The 20223-nt window shown below is 50.2% G+C and overlaps 6 protein-coding genes across 6 annotated transcripts; 3 read left to right on the top strand and 3 right to left on the bottom strand.

Annotated features, from left to right (window-relative positions):
* Positions 1 to 290: 290 nt before the first annotated feature.
* Positions 291 to 1050, bottom strand: KD926_010895 (uncharacterized protein; the record flags this gene model as incomplete). Its single annotated transcript, XM_053103305.1, has 2 exons — positions 291 to 926; positions 985 to 1050. 2 exons carry the CDS (start codon positions 1048 to 1050, stop codon positions 291 to 293), a joined length of 702 nt encoding a protein of 233 aa, XP_052953340.1.
* A 1906-nt stretch (positions 1051 to 2956) lies between these two features.
* KD926_010896 (uncharacterized protein) lies at positions 2957 to 3322 on the top strand (the record flags this gene model as incomplete). The annotated part of the gene is made up of 1 exon (XM_053103306.1): positions 2957 to 3322. The coding sequence occupies one exon, from the start codon at positions 2957 to 2959 to the stop codon at positions 3320 to 3322; it is 366 nt and encodes a 121-aa protein (XP_052953341.1).
* Positions 3323 to 4699: 1377 nt separating this feature from the next.
* abp2 (putative ARS binding protein Abp2) lies at positions 4700 to 7114 on the bottom strand (the record flags this gene model as incomplete). Its single annotated transcript, XM_053103307.1, has 2 exons — positions 4700 to 6400; positions 6467 to 7114. The coding sequence occupies 2 exons, from the start codon at positions 7112 to 7114 to the stop codon at positions 4700 to 4702; spliced, it is 2349 nt and encodes a 782-aa protein (XP_052953342.1).
* A 999-nt stretch (positions 7115 to 8113) lies between these two features.
* KD926_010898 (uncharacterized protein) lies at positions 8114 to 10186 on the top strand (the record flags this gene model as incomplete). The annotated part of the gene is made up of 1 exon (XM_053103309.1): positions 8114 to 10186. One exon carries the CDS (start codon positions 8114 to 8116, stop codon positions 10184 to 10186), a length of 2073 nt encoding a protein of 690 aa, XP_052953343.1.
* Positions 10187 to 10703: 517 nt separating this feature from the next.
* Positions 10704 to 11079, bottom strand: KD926_010899 (CVNH domain-containing protein; the record flags this gene model as incomplete). The annotated part of the gene is made up of 2 exons (XM_053103310.1): positions 10704 to 10891; positions 10947 to 11079. The coding sequence occupies 2 exons, from the start codon at positions 11077 to 11079 to the stop codon at positions 10704 to 10706; spliced, it is 321 nt and encodes a 106-aa protein (XP_052953344.1).
* Positions 11080 to 14159: 3080 nt separating this feature from the next.
* Positions 14160 to 20040, top strand: KD926_010900 (Trichodiene oxygenase; the record flags this gene model as incomplete). Its single annotated transcript, XM_053103311.1, has 18 exons — positions 14160 to 14270; positions 14345 to 14388; positions 14445 to 14537; positions 14609 to 14650; positions 14714 to 14780; positions 14845 to 14885; positions 14958 to 15167; positions 15227 to 15563; positions 15651 to 15733; positions 17156 to 17238; positions 17301 to 17839; positions 17903 to 18223; positions 18280 to 18305; positions 18358 to 18442; positions 18501 to 18664; positions 18720 to 18891; positions 19574 to 19646; positions 19736 to 20040. The coding sequence occupies 18 exons, from the start codon at positions 14160 to 14162 to the stop codon at positions 20038 to 20040; spliced, it is 2796 nt and encodes a 931-aa protein (XP_052953345.1).
* Between the last annotated feature and the right edge of the window lie 183 nt (positions 20041 to 20223).

The following is a 20223-nucleotide window of genomic DNA, read 5'->3' on the forward strand; positions in this document are numbered from 1 at the left end:
TGACCGTCTTGAAGAGGAGCTTTTATTGTTTCTGGTGCGCTTAAGTCGTCGAACCAGCAAGACGAATCTCAGCGATGATTGCTATGACGATGGAGTGTTGCCGAAGCATCGTAAGCCAGAAACCAATCGGACCTCTCATATTTCCACGGCCAGGATTTAGTCAAGTGAAGTTGAAGGTATATTCTTGCAGTGAATTGTCTATCCATCATTGATTTATAACACTAAACACCAGTCCCAGATCATATTGTCATAAATTCATTACAGATACACCAGATGCAGAATCAAAACCATCACTTTCGGCTTTCCATGGGCCCTCCTTCCATACCAAAGATGGCTGTTCCTTGGTATTCAACCTCCTCACACTGTGCGGAAATCCCAGGTTCCTCGTTCTTCTCCACCTTGACAAGAATATCGTCAACTCCGTGGTCTTCCGGCTCAGCTTTGACGGGAGTCCAAACATGGTGGGGACTGGGATGCTGCCCGAACTCCATTGGTGACAGGCTCGGAAATGCATGGGGGGTTGCGTACATTCTCAGGTCCGACGGAGCCACGGTGGCTGACGAATACGGAATTGTGGACATCTGTAGAGGCGTATTTGACAGCATCTGAGGAGAGGTGGCTTGAGGTATGTCTCCGAGAGAAGGGATTTGCTGCCCGTATGGGTCGGTCTTGATGAACGGGTTCGACTGGTAGAACAGGAGACCAGGATCTTGCTTCACCTCCGACTTTGGCTGCGCGATATTTGCCTCCGGTTGCATATCCGCCTTGCACGAACCGGCCTTGGACTTGTTGGGGGTTTTCTTGGCGCGGGGTGCTCGTGGTGTGGATGCGATGCCCTCCATCTGTTGCCTGAAGCGAGAATAGCGCATCCGTGCCGCATGACCGTTGGAAATCTCAAGTTGGGAGGCAACGACGCTCCAGTCAATCTTGAAAAAATGGCCAGTCCATTAGCTAGTGACAGAAATCTGGGAGGACTTCACTTACAGCCTTCAGATCCAACTGCTTGATGATGGTGTAGAGAAACTTGGCCGTTGGGCCATCCGTTGGCATGGCTCTGCTGCGACGGGTGGTACTCATGACTGCAGCCTCAACTTGAACGTTGGAGAATGTAGAGGAAGTCCGGGGTTGCACTGGATTGAATGGTGGAAATGGCAGGGTATCTGCCAGGGGAAGATTGATGGAGAAATATGCACTCTATTGCACAGATGTTATTATTTATAATTCAATTCTGGGGGCGCTAATAGATCGTAATTTAGCTTTCCAAGCCAAGCGATCTTTTGCAAGAACAAAGAGCCACAGCCCAGGCCACCTGGAGGGGCAAACAGATTGACATTCGTTGACATGTCTCGGAAAGCCGTAAGCCTGGCCCAATTATCCTTTTCTTCTCTGCAAAGCCACCACAAAGAATTTGACTCTCCACAGCAGTACCACAATATTTCCGGTAATAGTAAGAAGCTATGAGCGAGCTAGCTAGCCAAATATGCAGATTTGGGTGTCTATTTTGTTCACAATTGTAGTGTCTCCTCGGGATGAAGATCGATCAACCTGTCACGTGTGGACATATGCCCTGGTTTCTTCGCCTTGGGAGAAGACGGGGATTCTAGAGGTTTGCTTTTGCACAGTAAACATGTATCTTCCCTATAATTTCTTTCTATCTCTCAAGTTCTTTGTTTCTCTTTGTTTCACTTAATTTTTTTTTTTTTTTCAAGAAAAATAAAAAAATAAAAACACCTACCAACAAGACTAGAAGACAGGTGCTAGCTAGCAGGGACAGGACAAACGGGAAAGGGTACCGAACTGTGACTTTTTTTCTAAAAAAAAAAAAGAAAGAAAGAAAAAGAATAAAAATGGAAATGGAAATGGAAAAAAAAAAAGAAAAAAAAAAAAACCCCTGTACTGTACCTGGATTTTAGGACTAGTCAACCTTGGGGTATCCCAGCCACCGCATGACGTTTTACAGGTCCCATTGGTCTTCCCTGGCAGTCTGGTCCAGTAAAAGTCAGCCCTAAGCAGAAGCGCTTCCGGATATCGGCCGTTTTGCATCGCAGCTCTTATCCAAGCGAAGGAGGATTAGAATTCAACCCAAGCCCGACAAAAAAGGGTCCCACGCCCGCGAAATGATTTCCCAGGTTCAAGCATGGTAATCAGTTTCCCGTGCAAAGTCGCGCGCAGAAATGACAGCTCCGATTATCTACGGAGGTACCTATTGCCCCGACTGCTCCTCATGTCCCACGGTTGATGTCGCTCTGTGTCGAAAGTTGTCCATTTTGTTCCAGCCAATCAATCAAAGGGTTCTCGTATGGCCCGATGGTGATCCTCGCAAATTCCAGTTCTGTACAGTTCTGTAGGCTGTACGGAGTAGAATGGAGATAGCTTGCCCGGATGCAGCACTCCGTCCGCATACCCGCATAATGCAGCTCTCCTCTGACAAGGGTTTGTGACTTTCTTGTCTCGAAAGCCCCATACTACGTTTTGGATTTTATTTAATTTTTTTCTCGCTAATTTGACCCGGCGTCTAGTTTCGCGTATGTTCGCGTCTCTTGAGATCTCTTCGCGTTTCCCAGTTTTCTGGCGTGTCTTCATGGTATAAATATGGCTTCCTGAATTTCTTTCTTCTTTCTTCTTCATCGTCCCTAACACATCATCAATCCATCTTTCCTTGCCCAAAGCCTTCCAGTCTTCTCTTTCTTTTCATTCAATTTTTTGCCTTGTGCTTCCACTCCTTGGTGTTGTTGTGCGCCATCTGATACACTAACTATGCCACGGGCTCCGAGGACTTCCCGCAGTCGAAGAGTCTCAAAGACGAGTAATGCACGCCCGTCATACGCTTTCACCCTTAACGAGGACAGGCAGACCCTATTGGGCATGCTGTCCCTCGTGAATGTGTAGGGTACAGACATGAAGGAACTGTACCGGATTTTAGCCAACAAGGCTTACTCATTGGGCATGTTGAAGTATGGCCCTTTCCCTCTCTCATTTACCCCGTCCCGCACGTAAGTCCACTGATAATGAGTATCAATCCCTCGCGATCAGGAAGCGATTCGATTTCCTCAAGAAAATGTCCGCCGAGTTGCGAATGCATCGTATGGAGAGAAGCGAGAACGACCAAACCGCTTCGGAGGATGAGGTCACCTTCATCGAGGCGTCTACACGCCCGGAGACCAGCGAGGTCTCCATGTCGCCTGAGACCCCGGTCGTCGCCAGGTTCCGCCGTCGCGAGTCCGCCCCGACGACCCGAGGCAGCAATGAACGGAGAGACCGGGCTCGCAGCAACACGCCCAACATCCGGCGCCCAGTCTCCCAGCACCCTTCGCGGAGATAGTCTCTCCGGGACTCCTACCGCCCCCCTCGTGAATTTGACGAGCGGCCCCGCAGTGGTCGTGAGGAAACTACGCCGCCGAGGCGAGGGCGAGGAGAGGAGGCCCGAAACTCGAGAAACGCGGGACGCTCCCATACCCCCGGCCCTGTCGCTCCTTACGTGCACGCCCAGTTGCCTCGCAACTCACATCGCTGAGAAGGGTATGGTAAAGATTGTCCAATCGGAGATTATGTAGCTTTCGGGATTTGTCTTTTCAATCTTTGTCGGTTTGGTTTCGGATCTTTCAAAATTGTTCACAGTGGGTCTCTTTCGGTTGTCACGGTCATCATATTACTTACTTTGTTTGGGCTTATGACGTGGTTTGGTCTTTGCAATGGGCTTAGATAGTGCTTCTTATTGATTTTCATCATTAACATCTTGTGAGTAGGTTATGAAATCCTGTTCGCATTCTGTATGATTGTTTCGTATCTATCTCGTAGTAGTTGCCCATCCGTTTCCAACTCTCATCTGGAATTGTTCGAATAGAATGTTTAAACAGTGGATAACCTCTTGAACAAATCTTTTCAGAACTTTAATGCATTTCAAAAGTGGACAGACACAGCAGACAATGCTCTCTTTCCTGCTGCGGATTCGCGTGCTTGTTGTTTGTTCCCTTTTCGACTTTAGTGGCCCTGTGGAATGGAGTGAATCAGGAAGTAATGTGGACATCCAAGTTCGATCTTATTTTCATTGGTGCAAAGAATCAGTTCTTCTGATTATTCAATATTGTATTTATATGATAGAGTATGTCGCATGTCGTCAGGACCGCCAGCAAGATCAGCTATGAATTATCTCCTATTCAAAAAGAATTTGTTAGCGATAAAAGATGTTTATTCTTGAACAAAGAGTAAAAGCACACACACACTCCCATTTTATTTATTCTGTGCAGATTTTATAGATAGATAGGTGATGATAATAGCAATAGAGAAGGATGAACCACAAGGACATAGTTGAATTTTCCTCAATAAGTTTTATATAAAATTTAACTACAGATTTAGTTTAGGACACTACCAAAATCAAAAGCAATTCTTGCTGTAAAAGTAAATCAAAGTAAAGGCTCTAAATGGAGTACATCAAATCCCAATAGCAAGGTAAAGGTCACTCAAAGGGTATCCAACAAGAACTGAAGCTAACAATAGGACCATCATTCCGGCTCGCGTACACAAGAAGACAAAAAAAAAAAGGTAAAAACAATTACATAGAATCACATCGCAACAATGTACAGAAAGGTGGAAGGGGTATCACGATATGATTATATGCGAGAATTGACAACGAAGTCACTCTTAAAACAATGGCAAGTGCGATGCGCTCTGCTCCGAGGGTTGGCAGAGCTGAGCTGGGCTAGATGTCTGCCATGACTGACTCAAGAATCTTCCGCTTGTACATTGACAGTGAACGCTCCCTCTTCTGTAACTGCGCCCGCATTTTAATGTACCGTTGCTTCCAGGTTATTTCGGAAGCATTACTATCGGCCCCATCGACCTCAAATTCGGCATCGGTCAAACTGTCCAAATCTGCGATGCTGTTGTCAGGGTCGTCAGTGATTCGAGAGATGCTCTCGCGTTTGCTGCCGTCGTTTTTGCCGATGGTGAAATCGCCGTATGTGACTTTGGTTGTAAAATGAAGGCCATGTTTGTACTCGTGGGAGATACTGTATACAAAGTTCGGTGGGGCGCCACCAGGACCTGACGCACCTGGCATGTTTGCAGGAGCTATAGGGGCTAATTCCACATGCACAATCATTGCGCTCTCCATGACACCGGGGTAACCGAAATGCGGCCCCAGTCCCAGGTGGAGAACGGACATGAGGACTGGTGACCCCAATGGTGCGTGGGAGTACGAAGCCGTCAAAGTGGTCACGACGGACAGTGCCAAGTTGCGGGCCTCTTCGGCGTTGAGGGGGGCCGGGCGACCGGTGACCTTGGCTCGCAGCAGCTCCCCTGCCAACACCCGAACTGCATCATCGGAGACTAGATCCGCCTGGGAGTGGCCGTTTCGGGCCACCGGGATCTGAGGATGAGGGGCAATTGCGCTGTGCATCTCGTGAGTCGGTGCTGCGGCTCCGTTCCGCTGGCTGCCTTCAATCTTCAAAGAACCCGAGGGATTGTTGATACCGTTGAGCATGAGGGTTGGAGGCGTGGCTAAGCGTACCGGTGCGCCTGAGTGATGCGGCACCTGAAGCTGCAACTTGTTAGGTCTAGGACCAGGGAACGGCGTCGGTGACTGCTGGTATTGGGACTGAGAGAAACGGTGGGAAGAATCGTGGTCGAGAAGGATGGCAGGCGACGGCCTTGAAGTAGGTTGGTGTACCTGAGTCGGATCGGAACGGTTGGGATTTACAGGGAATGATGAAAAGGGGCCCGAGACGGTTCCCCGGTTTGGTGGTCGCCCACGAGTCTTGCCCGTGGATGATCCATTGTTGCTGGGCCACGCGGATGATACAGCGGGGCCGTGTCGTCGTTTGGGACGTGGCTTGTCACCCGAGGACGGAGTCACTGCGGACCGTGGTTCGGTAGAGTGCAAGTAAACTTCGGAGGGATGATGGTGTCGAGGTATGATGGCCGATTGTGGATAGCCAGCTGGGGACGCATCGCGCTCGATGGGTTTCCATCGTGGATCAGGTCCGTGGTGAATAGTAGACGAGTCTGGGGGCCCGGCAGTCGGAAACGTAGAGGGGGTGGCCATCCATGGGTCGTGCGTCTCGATCTCGTCCGGGAAAGCGCTGAACGGAATGGCGCTTGGAGGGAAGGTCGCCGAGTGCCCCGGAAATGGGCCTGCGTGGATGAGGCCGATGGAAGTGTCTAAAGAGGGTCGTTTTGTAACCCGTTCGAATGTTATGTCCCGCTCATCGGCCCTTTTCCTACCCCGTTTCGGTTTCCACTGGGGCACAAGAGCTCGCAGCGCCAGATCCTCTTCCAGCGGCACACCGTCGCGACTGTCGCTAACAACTGAATTATTGGTGGGAATCTGATTGTAGTAGGGGTGTGGATGGCCGAGACAGTACTCGAAGAATGCATCGACATGCATCGCTCGCATCCAGCGCTGATATGTGCGCGTTAGAGTACTGAATATGGTATAGGAAAGGAAAGGGAGGAACGGCAAACGCACCTTTAGACGGACCGCGTATTGTTGCACCTTCTGCGTGCTCTGGCCCTTTTCCATCACGGGAGGTTCAACCCCAAGTTCGGTCGCCAAGGAAATCCAAGTCTTCAATTCTTTATTGTCAAGTTTGCGAATCAGCTCCCACAGCGTGAATATGCTGAAGCTCTTGCCGTCACTTCGGGGAGGCGATCGGAACGTTTTTCGTAGTTCGCTGGTGTCCACAGATAACGGAACGTTAGGGTTACAGTGGAAGATAAACATCACGTAGGCATCGTCGATTGTATCATCCTTGATGTCGCGAGACGGCAACGCTCGAGAATCCGGCTGATCCATCGATTCCCTTGGTTGTCTCTGGCGAAGAGGGTCGAACATCGGCGGGGTCATAGAAGGTCCGGGCTGCGCGGCGGTTACTGGAGGAGGTGCCGATCGCACGCCGGTTGGCGATGCCTGCAAGCTGCGAGGGGTTGCTTTGCGATTGAGCGGAGGTGATTTGGAGGCCGGTAAGCGACTGCGAGCGCTTCCTAGCGAAGATGCGCTTTGTAACCCGGGCTCGAGAGTGGGCGGATATCTTGCATACTGCTGGATGACCATCGGGGGATTCCCCAATTCATTTCGGTCCGGTTGATTCATCACATTGGGAAACGGACCTTCCATGGTGCAGCAATCGCGACGCGGGGCCTCTTGAGACTGAAGTTGAGGCCCGCCACAATATAGAGGGTGAAAACACCCGTCGAACCGTAAGCGCCGGGACGACAGCCGGGTATCATAAATAGCTGCCAAACCAGGCCCAATTTCAAATGCGCCTCAATAGCGCCAGACCACTAAGCCGAAGAAGGGAGCAGAAAACCAAAAAGAACCAGGGACCAGCCCAATGAAGCGCTTCAATTGATGGTACAGGACGCAGACAGCTAGCAGGACAGGCGGCGCGGCGCAGGATATTTAATTATATCTGAATGCGAAGCAGAACGAACAATACGGTAAACACGGACGGATTAGAATGGCGGAACACAGCCCATGACGAGATATGTCCTGGTTGGGAAAACCCGATCGCCATGATCACCGCCAGAGAAATGGGGGGTGGGAGAGGGGGAGAAAGAAGAGAAAGAGGAGAAGGTGGCTGGATGACGGCGGGCGCTTTAAACGAAGGCCGATGATAGACTGAGAGGAGCTGACTGTTTCTATTTCGGGACGCTCCTCGATGCCCCTCGCGGTCTAGCGCCGGCGCCTCAGGGCGGGGGAGTTGATGCCTGGGGCCTTGGCCCGTTCGGTCACGTGAGTACACTAGACCGCCTCGGGACAAGCCTGGCCGGCCTGGCCCGTAAGGCAGAGAGTGGGATCAGAATCAGGCAATCGTCAAGCGTCCGTCTCTTATCGATAAACCCCGTGCTTCTTCCTCCTTCCTCCCTTCCAAATCGTCATCACTGCCTGTTCACTCTTCTGCATTCACCAAACACGCCCTGGTCCTTCACCGTTCCTCATGCTCTCCGACTCATGATCCTTCTACGCTAACTGCAACGTGACCTGCATCAAATCTCGACTCAGCTTCTCGTTTTTGAATCATTTGCTTGCTCTTGCTCACATTGGAGATCATGTGCAACCTGCCTCTCTCGACGTTCCCTCTTCGTCTGTAGGGCGAGCAAGCCCTCCGTCGCCATGGCCCACACTTCCAACTCACGTCGTTCCCACCCCGTTCGCTCCAGTCGCACCCAGGTGCAGTCATATCATGAAAGCAGTTCCGACGATAATAACACTGCCTCGGATGAAGAACGACCGTCGCTTTCCCTCCGCCCTCGTGACTCCCACCGCGCGCCTGTCTCCTATCGCGAAGAATCCTCTGAATCTGAGGTACCAATCCTTGAAGATCAAGATCCCGAGGCGGTGATCCCAGTTGAAACTTCCACGACGCCAAACAGAAACAGGCCATCTCGCCGAAAATCCGTGAAAACCAGATCGCAGACAAAAGGCACCAAGAGAAACGCTGGCAAGCAACACTTGGAATTGGGAAAATCGCTGAAAAGAAAGAGGAAGGTTGAAACGGATGAGCCGCCCCCCTTTGTAGGCTCGGGTGTGATTCCACCCTGGCAGACTTTACCGTATCATGTTTTGTTCGACATCTTCTTCTTTGCCTCGTATCCACTGGTGGAGGAAAAGGCCGGTAGAAGACACAGCTCCGTGCAATGGCTGGTGAACGTCTCCCTTCTCTGCCATGCTTTCAATGAACCAGCATTGGCTGTGCTCTATCAAAACCCCCCGTTGCTCCCGGCCGCCAAGACACATGGCCTACTGACTCTGCTTTCTTGCCCACCACAATCCCTTTCCACCAATTATATGAACAAAATAAGAGAACTTCATGTGGATGTGGAAATGCTGCTGTTATACAAGAGCGGGCCAACTTTGGGGTATTTCGAATTGCCAAAGTTGATTGAGAAGACGCCCCAAGTTAGAAGACTGCGGCTATATCATAGTGATGACTACCTGGTTGGTATTCCTATTTGGCAGTTAAATCGCTCAAAATGGGTCTACCCGGACGGCCTTTTCTCGGCCATCGAATCAGCACCGATCAGACTGCGTAGCTGGGATTGGAATAGTCGGTTCATGGAGACGAAATGGCTTCTGCCGCTTATGATGGCGAAGCATCTTCAACCCGCTTTCAAAAACATCACAGAGCTGAGACTGTTACATATTGCCTGCGAGGATGTGTACGCCGACGAGTCTGGTAACGAGTCTGATGAGAGAGAGGTCGTCCTTGCGACGGCCCTCAAGGGACTTCCACATCTGCGCCATCTGGAATTCCACGAGTGTTCGATCGTCAACGAATACCTGATGCCTAATCTGCCCACCGGGCTTCTCTCGCTCACCATTAACAACTGCGACGACGTGACGACCGCCAATTTCAGCGCCTGTATTGCAACTCATGGCCAGCACCTCCGCGAACTGACTCTCAGCCACAACCGGCATTTGAGTCTGTCTTTCATTCAGATCCTGGCCCAAGCATGCCAGAGGCTCGAACGGTTTAAAATGGACATTTCGATGCATGACTGCTCTAGTTATCATGACGTGGAACCCCATTTCCGGGAACTACTCAGCCCTTCGGAAGTGCCAACCTGGCCAAGTACCCTGCAGGAAATCGAGCTGGTGCAGTTGCGCAAGTGGGATGACCGCACAGCCGGCGTGTTTTTCACCTCTTTGATTGACGCGGCGCCTGAACTGCGGGATCTACGGCGCCTGATGATTAGCGCAATTTTGAAAATCGGGTGGCGCGACCGTGCATCATTCCGAGAGAAGTGGATCGGCAATCTGGAGAAGGTCTTCTTAAGGCGAAGCGCGCCTCCCAACCCGACCCTTCGCACTGTTACCCAGGCTGCACCCTCCACCAACGTGGAAGAGGGTAAAACCGACGAAGCCGCCACTCAGTCTGATGCACCGCAGAGCGGGGTGTCAACGCCATCTAAGCGCAAAAGCGCCCGTCTGGCCCAGCGGAAATTTTCCGAGGTCGAGGACAATGCGGACCAGAGTCCATTGATCCGGGCCGCCAGCGAGGCCAAGGACGAGTCGAGCCGTCTTCCGGTGCAGGGCATGTGTGACGTTGTTTCGGTCCGGATCGACAACCAACGTCCTACCGAAACCCAGTTCAACGAAGAAGACTTTCTCGACGACGAATTGAGCGGCGACGAGGACTGGAATGGTAACGACATGGACATTGGAGATACCAGTCACGCGTGGTGACGAGGCCGGGCTCTCTAGACTACCTGGCAGGTTCTTATGGCTTACCCTTTTTTTTTTTTTCTTTCTTTCTTTCTTTTCCTTTTTTTTTTTTTTTTTTTTTTTTTTTTTTTCTAAAGTTTTCGGGAAGCTCACGGAACTAAAATGCGGGCGGTGTTCTGCTTTTTTCGTCATTATATCCTCTTTCTCTTTCTCGTACCTTTCAGCTGTACACAAGAATACACATGGGTAGGATTGGGACGCTTTTGAGGAGTTGAGGCAGGAGAATTCTGAGTTTTTTCTTTTCGGGTGGGCAATGGGCTCGGAGCAGGTTGCTTTTTGCAAAGTTCTTCATATGCGTTATTTGCTTTCCTCTCGCGGAGTCATTCATCAGAGGGTATTTGGCTTGTTTTTATCTTCTATCATGTCATGGTGCTTATCATGGACGGAAATCCCGTTCGCTGAGTAAATGAAATAGTTACATCCAATCGAAAAGATAAACAAGCCTCTGTCATAGGGTATGGTAGGTAGGCATGATCATCTATTGGAACACAAAGGCACCATTGTCGTTTACAATGCGCTCGCCAAGGTTGATATCGGCCGTAACCGGCTCTCCCTCCGCGTTGTTCAGTGTAGCCCGCAGCACAGGCACCTCGCCGTCTCCTTCGATCGCGAATTCAACGTCCTCGGCGGTCTCGGAGAAGTTCTGACCTTCCCACTCGAAGGAGCCTATGCGGCTAGAGTTAGAGCATGCTCTCTGTTTGTGGGACGTGAGAAGACGAACCGTCGTTGTTTCCAATGTATTCGTCAAGATCGATGGACGCATCTTGCAATTCTCCGTCGCCGTCCGCCAGCCTAGCAACCAAGATGTGGTTGTCATCGATCCGGATGTCCTCTGCGCTGTGGTGGAAGCTCATTGTGACGGAAGGATTGGGGTGTCTTTGGAGGAGATGTGGAGTTCTTGGAAGATTGATTGATAGTAATGCAGAAAGGAAGATAGAAGAAAGAAAGACAGAGAAAAAGAAGAGATGCTGGGTACAACTGACCGACTTTATAGCCCGCGACAGCTCTCACCGTGGGATGTTTAGCCCGAAGTTCCCCACGGCCATTGGCACCATACACCGTACACATGGCTTGGAATCATTTGTTTGAATGCACAAGCATGGGCCAGGAGCAGTGGGGATTTGCTAGTGAAGGTGGAACAAGGATACCGATTCAGTCTGCCCCTCCATCACGCCTTCGTGCTTACTTTCTTTCTTGCTGTTTGTCTTTTTTTTTTTTTTTCTTTTGTTTTTCGAAAACTTGTCCAAGGCAGCAGCAATAATGCGCCACTGGGGAGGGGAAGACCGGGCGGTTGTACGTTGTAGCACGACGATATGCGCAGATTGGAACTGCGGCTGGTGAGCGAATCCCCCACTCGGCCTGTATCCCTGGAGGCTCTTGGCAGTTGGCAGCCAGTTCACCAGTGGATACTCGGAGGGGCATTGCTCTCCATCCGGACGAGTCTGGGATGCGATTGCGTGCCTTCGATCGGAACTGGCAGGATTCATTGTTCTTCGTTCTTGTCATTGGCATCCATGGCGTTACGGTCATGTGTAAGGGCAAACTTGTACACCTCTTCTGAAGCGGCTTGCTTTGTATGCTGGATGACTGGGCTGTACAGTCTGGCATGACGGACGCCAAGGGCGTTAGCCTAGATATAAGGCTGACGAGTTAAGTGTTGTTTTCCGATGGGTTTGTGTCCGGGTTGCCCGATTCCTCCGGTCTCTCCTCTTGGCTGTGGTGTACAGAGATATTGTGAATCCTGTTGATCGCCTAGTTTGCACCACATAGCTTTTCAATTGGACCAGAAGGGTGGTACGAGCGCTTGGTAGATGGGGGACACGATTACTAGTTAGTTCCAATCGAGTAAATTGACAGCCGTTATGGGGGAGATGGTTGAGACAATCTCCACTCACTAGGGACTTTCTAGTACTTCCTAGGCTCTAGGCTGCTCACTCCACCTGCTTTGCCCCGCCAACGGGGCGGTATCGCTAACGGCCACATCGGCAAGAAGAGTCAGGATGAAGAATGGAAGAGAAAGAGAAAGAGGAAAGAAAGGGAAGAAGACCAACCCTGCCTACCATATAATATAATATGCCTCATGTCTTATCTAGAAAACCACACCACGGAATTAGCGGGTTATTCCAATGATCATGTGGGCTGTCTGCCAGCCGTTACGCTTGAATGTCTAGGTATATACACCTTCTTAACAGTTCCCTGTCCCGTCCAGAATTCAGTTCATTTCAATCTCAGCCACTCCATACCAGTAAATGAGTGTTTCTCTTCTCTTCGCCCCCTGGTTTTCTTCTCCTGTTCTTTCATCTTTCCCTCGCAGAGATGAACGTAGGGAACCTGGGTACAAAATTAACGCAGGGAACTTTGCAGTATCTCTATTCTCTCCCTCCTAGTTGTTCAGGCGCGCCCGTCTGCGCTTTGCTCATCTCCCCGCAGGTGATCTATTAGATCGTTACCCACATCGCCTGGTCTCGATAATCCGAGTTTAACTCAGCCCCAGAGACACGTGGTTCCTGATGAGTCGCACAAGTTCCCCAGTCTAGATTGAACTTCTACCAGACCCAGAAAGAAAGCCACTCGGCATCCACCGGTTTCATCAAAAAGCTGACTAGATAGGGGAATGCATTCAATATTTCCAGACATGGTCATTCCATGTCAGAGATAAAGATATAAGGGTCCGAGGTCCTGGATCATTGCGATGCAGCGAAGTGTGCGTCAACGAGCATCGGTCGAGACCGAATTTCTCGGGTGAAACCTGCAAAGATGTACAGTGTACAGAAAGGAATAATTCGATATGAATTGTGGGGGAGAATGACACTTGGTTGGCTCTGTTCACTTGATCTCGTCGGTACCCCGGCCTGGCGACCGATGCATATGCATTTCTCCACTTGCTCTCGTTTCAGTGTCTATTAAGGCTCGAGGTATTTTACCACTCATGATAGCTTAATATGAATTTACTGCTTGGAATTACGTTGTGCGATGATACAGCTGCCATAAGTGTTCCTTGCGCGGAATAAACACTAGGCTACTTGCTAATTACAACCATTTGGCTACCGAGAATTTACATTATCCTAGCAACAGGTGCTCGACCAACAAAACAATCTAGTTTGGCTAGGTGGTAAAAGTGCGTGTGTCTTTCACTGGCCTATCACTAGTGGTTTGTGACTGTGTTACGATGCGGCTTTGGGTCCAGTCAAGGCATATTTTCGAATAGGTACGCACTCAAGCCCTGCAGCTGTTGTTGGTTTTTCTTTCCTCCACTCACTCAAGGAAATATTGACTATCAGTCCATACTATCAGAGTAGGGATCCCACTGAATGAGTGCCGTTTATTAAAAGGTGATGGATCATTTGAGACTAGCTAATGGTTGTTGGAGGCAAAGCGCAATGGCGACGGAATTGGTTGAACACCAACACACACTAGCCAGGGTAGAGCGGTGCCTAACTCTAACAGGTAGACAAGAAACCCTAACTGACAAAAGAATAATAACTGATCCTTGATAGTTACATGTACACCATACAGAGCACGATCCAGATTCTCGGTGGGTCTGCGGTACGTCAACAGATGCAGTGACGGTTGGCTGTTCTGCATGGCTGCATTTCTCTCTCGCATGGCCGCCAATTCTTTGCTGCTTGGCCCCGTTCATCGATTGCCTATTCCTTCATTCCACGGAGGAAGTTTCGCCTCGATTGTTTGCAGAAGACAAAAGCAGCAACGAGTCGAAAGTCCACACAATTTTTAGTTCCGCATTTAGATTCCGAGCGTCGACCGCCGGATAAAACACTCACCATCACTAACAACTCTTCATCCACCCCCTTGATGCATTCCTGGCTCTTCCGGCTCGATTTACAACAGAAGATATCTTGTGGTATCTTTTACTCTTTCTGACCCAGCAAGGACCGTACTTTCACTTGGAGAGTCCAAATTCCGGCCGGCGGTTATGTCTTCCTCGCCCAGGTCGCAGGAGACGGCCGATCCTGCCACGGCCTCCCACTCTGTCCCGCAGCAGCCCGAAACTCAAGATGCCTTCGACGACAATGCATCGGTCTCCGTGAGTGTTTCTTTTTCTTCTCTGTCCCCTTGACTGACTCCTTTATCTGACAACTAATCAAATTCACTCACCAGGCTGAGGATGATGATGACCCCTTCTCGGATTATGCAGAAGATTTGTGAAAATATTCCCCAGTCATAAACGCGGAAGGAGCTGCAGCTGATGTGAGTGTAGTGCGAGTGATACAACCTCTATTAATTCGATGATTACATCTTATCGCTTTGAAAATGGGCGACGGTACCACGCCTACAAGGACGGTGCTTACTGGTAAATGCGTTCTGAATCGTTATGTTTTGTTGCAACTCGGATAGAAAACAAAAGGACTCACGAATCCCTAGGGGTCCGAATGATGAAAAGCAGAATGAACAACTTGATATTGCGTAAGTTACCCTCGAAATTCCCCGCGCCTTTCTCCGGGCGAAGAGACTGACGTTAGCATTCAGCCATCATATGTTCACCATGCTTCTCGACAATAAGTTATTGCTCGCACCGATAGACAGAAACATCCAGGTTGGCCGATCTGACTGTGGGATGAGTTTGGGTATTGGCTGATCACCGTTTAATGGCCGTGCAGAGAGCGCTCGATGTGGGTACCGGCACCGGGATTTGGGCAATGTGAGCTCTGCTGGGTCTCTATCGTCGCATGCGAACCATTTGCCTAGGTAGCTGACGTTGGACGTTATCCAGAGACTTCGCCGACGAGTATCCATCCGCCCAGGTTATCGGCACCGATTTGTCCCCTATCCAGCCCGGCTTCGTCCCGCCTAATCTACGATTCGAGATTGACGACGCGTCCGAGCCGTGGATTTACCCGGAGAATCACTTTGATCTGATTCACGTACGGTCTTTGTACGGGGCGATCTCGGACTGGCCCGAGTTCTATCGCAATGCTTTGAAGTAAATCCCTCCGCTGTTTCTGAACCACAAAGAGGTGACGCGGCTGATGGCGACCGAAGACATTTACAACCTGGCGGGTGGTTTGACCAGCTGGAAATGTCCATTCAGTTTACCTCCGACGATGGCACCGTGACCGACGATCACGTCCTGGCGGTCTGGTCCAAGATTTTCATCGATGCTGGAGAACAGTTTGGGAAAACTTTTCGTATTGCCGATCTAGCCCGGGGCTACATGCAAGACGTTGGCTTTCAGAACATAACGGAACGGCGATTCAAGCTGCCGATCGGGCCTTGGAGTCCGGATAAAAAGCTCAGGAAATTGGGCCGATGGAATCAAATCCATTGCGAGCAGGGGATTGAAGGATGGGCCATGGCATTGCTAACACGCGTGATGGGCGTGAGTTACTCCACTTCTTTCATGAACTCGGATTTGATTTCCTATCTGAACTGAAGAAACCTGCTAACGTGTGTGTCTCTGGATTAGTGGTCCTACACGGAGGTGCAGGTCTTTTTGGCGCAAATGCGCAAAGGCCTCCGAGACCCCGACACTCATTCTTATTTTCAAGTGTACGTTTCTCTCCCCCCCACTCTCTTTCCCCCTTTTCATGCTCGATTATATTATTTTCAATCATATTCTGTGGGGATGACTGCCGATCTAACTGCTTTTTTTTCTCTCGCTTTTTTAGAGTCGGGGTGTACGGGCAAAAGCCCATCGGAGGATTTTGAGCAAGGAGAGCCTTCAATAAATTGAGGAGAAGCGGTGTGCCAATGAGTCGAGTCGGGGAAGACGGGAAGGAGTCCGTCCGTCTGCAGCTGGCTGGATTTGATGACGATTATGATTTTATTCACGATCCTCTCGTACTTACGCCGGAGTAGTTTATTGGTTTCTTTCCCTGTTCGTCCGTGCATAACACTGCTCCTAATGGACTTAATTACGCCGTTGTTGAATAACGCCCAATAAAATAAATATTATTATCAACTATGCTTATGACAAATTGTACTATAACTATGTACATGCATGGAGTTTGTCCGGAAGATGGTGTCGTCACTCTCCATGGTTATTTGCCTTTGGACTCCACCAGGACTCCACTGTGCTTCCTCTCCCCGACCGTCTCAGGAAACCAGCTGGCTTGCCCAACGCCGACTGCTTGCCTTCTGAAGTCTTGCCCTCGCACGGATCCCCCAGCAAAGACAGCCCCCTCGGCACCGGCTTAGCGCTTTCTGCAACTAATCCCTAGGCCCAAGCCACCGGGTCCCGTCTCGTTTCTTCAGGAAGCCACACTAAACGGTGGATTGCATGGAGCCGTTACGCACCATGGCAGAGCGAGCAGACAACGCGGTGCGATATCCTGGTGCCGAAAGAAGCATTATCGCCGTGAATAGCTCCAATTGCATGGTGACAATCGCCGGCTTATTGAAACAATAGACGTTCTTCGGCTTGACCTGGCCCCGAAATGGGTAGCCCGATGCGACGCTGCCTTCTGCCAAAGTTTGGGATCATCCTCGTTCGTGAACCTGTGTGGCCAGACAAGGACCATGGTCCATTCGGGACGAACGACTAAAGACCGCTATGGAAGTCAAGTCAGATGGCTTTCGCCTCCCAATTGGCGGTCATTTGTCATATCATGCGCGGGGTCTTGCCTACTCCGTACTTCCCTGGGGTCGTGTCTTGCACGTGAATTGGGACGAAAATGTCATAATATGGCGATTGCCAATTGGAAATGGAATTGTTCTCTTTCCCATGACTGCTTTTGCGCGCCCTGATTGACATTTCGGTATCTGATCCCATTTCCTCGAGATCTTGCGAGTTCTCATCGGAGGTCCGATCATGGCGCTTGCTTCGATTCTATTGAATACGCCTTGGGTGGATATCTTACGGCTGCTGGCAGTCTCCCTGACGGTCACAGCCCTACTACGCGGCGTCGCCTTAGTAGTTTATCGTCTATTCTTTCATCCTCTGGCTAAGGTCCCGGGACCCTTCTTTGCTAGAGCGTTCTATTTCTACTCCTTCTGGTATAATGTGCGCGGAGGACGCATGTACTTGCAGATCGCAAAGCTTCACGAGAAATACGGTACGGCGGTGTCTTCTTCCCCTAGAACCGGTCTGTCAATAGGCATCTAATCCCATCCTCAGGCCCAGTCGTCCGTATCAATCCGAACGAGATCCACCTGAGCGACCCTGAACAATGCCAGAAGGTATACTCCATCGGATCACTATACGGGAAGGATCCCATCTTCTACAACGCCTTTGCTACCCCCAAAGCCACCTTCACGACGGCAAGTCCGGACCTTCACCGCATTAAGCGATCTGCACTGAACCCTTTCTTCTCGCGAAAGAGGGTACTCGATTTGGAGGATATAGTGCGGCAAAAGGCGAACAAGTTGGTATGGCGCATGCGACAGGCATTTGAATCCACGGGCCACATCGACCTGCATCATGGGTTCAGGGCGATATCGATCGACGTAATCACCGATTATGCCTTCGACCAATGCTACAACTTCCTGGACGATGATGGCTTTGGCGTCGAATTTTTCAATATGATGCGAGGATTCGGACCCACATTCTGGTGCTTCCAGCAATTCCCAGCGCTGCAGGCGATTGCGGTCCGCACGCCGTTCTGGCTTGCCAAATTAACGAGTGCGGCATTGACGAGAAAAATGATGCATCATCAGGTGCGTGGCTGTCGATCACTTTGCCTTCTTCCCCGGCCTAGTGCCTTTGTCTAATGGTCCTAGGCATCTCATCGTCATGTCCAAGGGGTTAAAGACGCCGTGGACCGAGGCGAGAAGGTGTCACGCATAACCATCATCCACCAGCTTCTCTCGCCCGATGCCGCGGAGGGACATGTGGTACCGACGGTGGACGACCTCACAGACGAACTTTTCAATATCCTCGCCGCAGCGGCAGATACGACCGGCAATGCCATGACAATTGCAACGTACAACGTGGTGCGAAACCCGACCATTTACGACCGGTTGACGAGCGAGTTGAAAGAGGCTTTCCCCGACCCGGAGGGCGATATGAATTATGTGGTTCTAGAGAAGCTCCCTTACCTGGTGAGTATGTCTCGTTCGTTTTTTTTCAAGGAAGATCAACTAATCTAGTTCGTTAGACAGCTGTTATCAAGGAAGCTCTGAGGTAATTCGCCTTTATGTTAGTCGACAGTAATTCGTTTACTAACGATTCTCAGGCTGTCCTTCGGAGTCGTCGGTCGGCTTCCACGAGTTGTTCCCGAACCTGGCGAAGAGTTCAACAACTATCAAGTGCCAGCAGGGGTAGGTCAAATGGAGTTACTGTTCCCAGGTATACATGACCAGCAGCTGAATCATCTAGACCGTTGTTAGTATGAGCTCGTGGATCATGCACCACGATCAGAAATTGTTCCCAGACCCCGAGAAATTCGATCCGGATCGCTGGCTGGACCCGGACCATAGTCGATATTTGGACAAATACCTGCTTGCCTTTGGAAAGGGTTCAAGGCAATGCGTTGGCATGCAGTACGTCGCTCTAGAATCTTTTATATCCCGGCATATTCCGCTAATAAGACCGCAGACTTGCCTATTGCGAAGTATATACAACTATAGGACGTGTTTTTCGGCAGTTTGTTGATCTCACAACGGCACATAAGAGTCGTGATGAGCTACTATGTAATGACTATTTCTCTTCCTATCATCCAGAGGAGAACAACAAATTTGTGTTCGAAAGAGCTTCCAAGGGTGTGGAGGTATAATATCATGGCCGTGAGTTTGTACTTAGTTCCATAGAAAGGCAAACGATAAATTGAAATGATAGCTTGTGTATACGTCGTTAACTACATCTGCATAAACAAGTCCACAAGCGTACTCTTCCCACCTGATGAAATGAGGTATGTACCTGGCATAACTCTTTTACATCAGTTCAGTTTTGTGTGAAAGCTTTCGTTTTGCTCAAAGGACTGTATAACACAAACGCCCGACTCTATGCGAGACTTCCACCTATCTCGTTCAATTCACCTTCACCACACTATCGGCAACTCCCCCCTGTTCTAGGCATTCAGAGTGACTAGTCTATTCCTCATCCAGCTGTCGGCGCGCGGTCTTTAGTTCATCCCTCGAAGAGACCTACGAGAATAAGTCACGAAATTCACCTATAGCCATAAGAACAATCCCAACCCCTCTGACCTCTTCGTTTCTCTTCCTTTCAACCCACCTCTTCTTCTCACATCCCCAGACCCAGGGCGACCCAAACACTGATCTCTTGAACATTGTCTGTTTCCCAAACACACTTATCTCAACTCCAAAGCAATTTCCCATCTCCACACTGAAGTGTACCAACCTTCGAGATGGTTACTTGGAACGACCAAGCAGATGCCAGAGTAAGACGCCCCCTCCTCTCCCTCAAAAACAACAAAAGAACTAATCATCCAGCTCCTGGTCGCCATCCTTAGGAACATGACTGGCCGTCTGGACTACGCTGCTATCGCCAAGGACATGGGTGGTGGTAAGTCCAAGTCCCATCCAATTTACCTACTTCCCCTCCTCTTTCTGTTTGTTGATACCTGAGCTTACAAAGAACGCGCCTCTCTTCAGATTGCACAGTCAGCGCCATCCATCACCGCATCCAGAGAATCAAAGAGAGAGCCAACGCTAGCGAAAATGGCTCCGGCTCTCCCTCCGGTGGTGCTACTGCCGCGACCGCCGCCACTTCTACGTCTGCTGCCGAGCAGGCCCAAGCGTCCCCTTCTACCGAGAAGAGAAAAAGAGGCAGACCCGTCGGAAGCGGCAGAAAGAGGGCTAACAATTTGTCTGCCAAGAAGGTGAATGCCGGGGTTGAGGTGGCAACTGAAGGCGAGGGTATGGGTGAGGACGATGGCGAGGGACCTGCTGAGACTTGAACTGGAGAAGGGGGGTTGGGCTTCACGCCTTTTTCTTTTTAGTCTTCTGCTTGTCTTCTTTTGAGGTGGATCTTATCTTTTCGGCGGATGATTTTGTGTTCTTTTATGGAGATCTATTTGAACTGCTAAGGGTTGGTTGCCTGCGTCTACGAGAGACGATGGGGATGGTTCTGTATCCAAGGC

Source organism: Aspergillus affinis (genome assembly GCF_023601865.1).
Source record: "Aspergillus affinis strain CMG 70 chromosome Unknown NODE_88_length_162140_cov_85_896997, whole genome shotgun sequence".
NCBI classification, from domain to species: domain Eukaryota; kingdom Fungi; phylum Ascomycota; class Eurotiomycetes; order Eurotiales; family Aspergillaceae; genus Aspergillus; species Aspergillus affinis.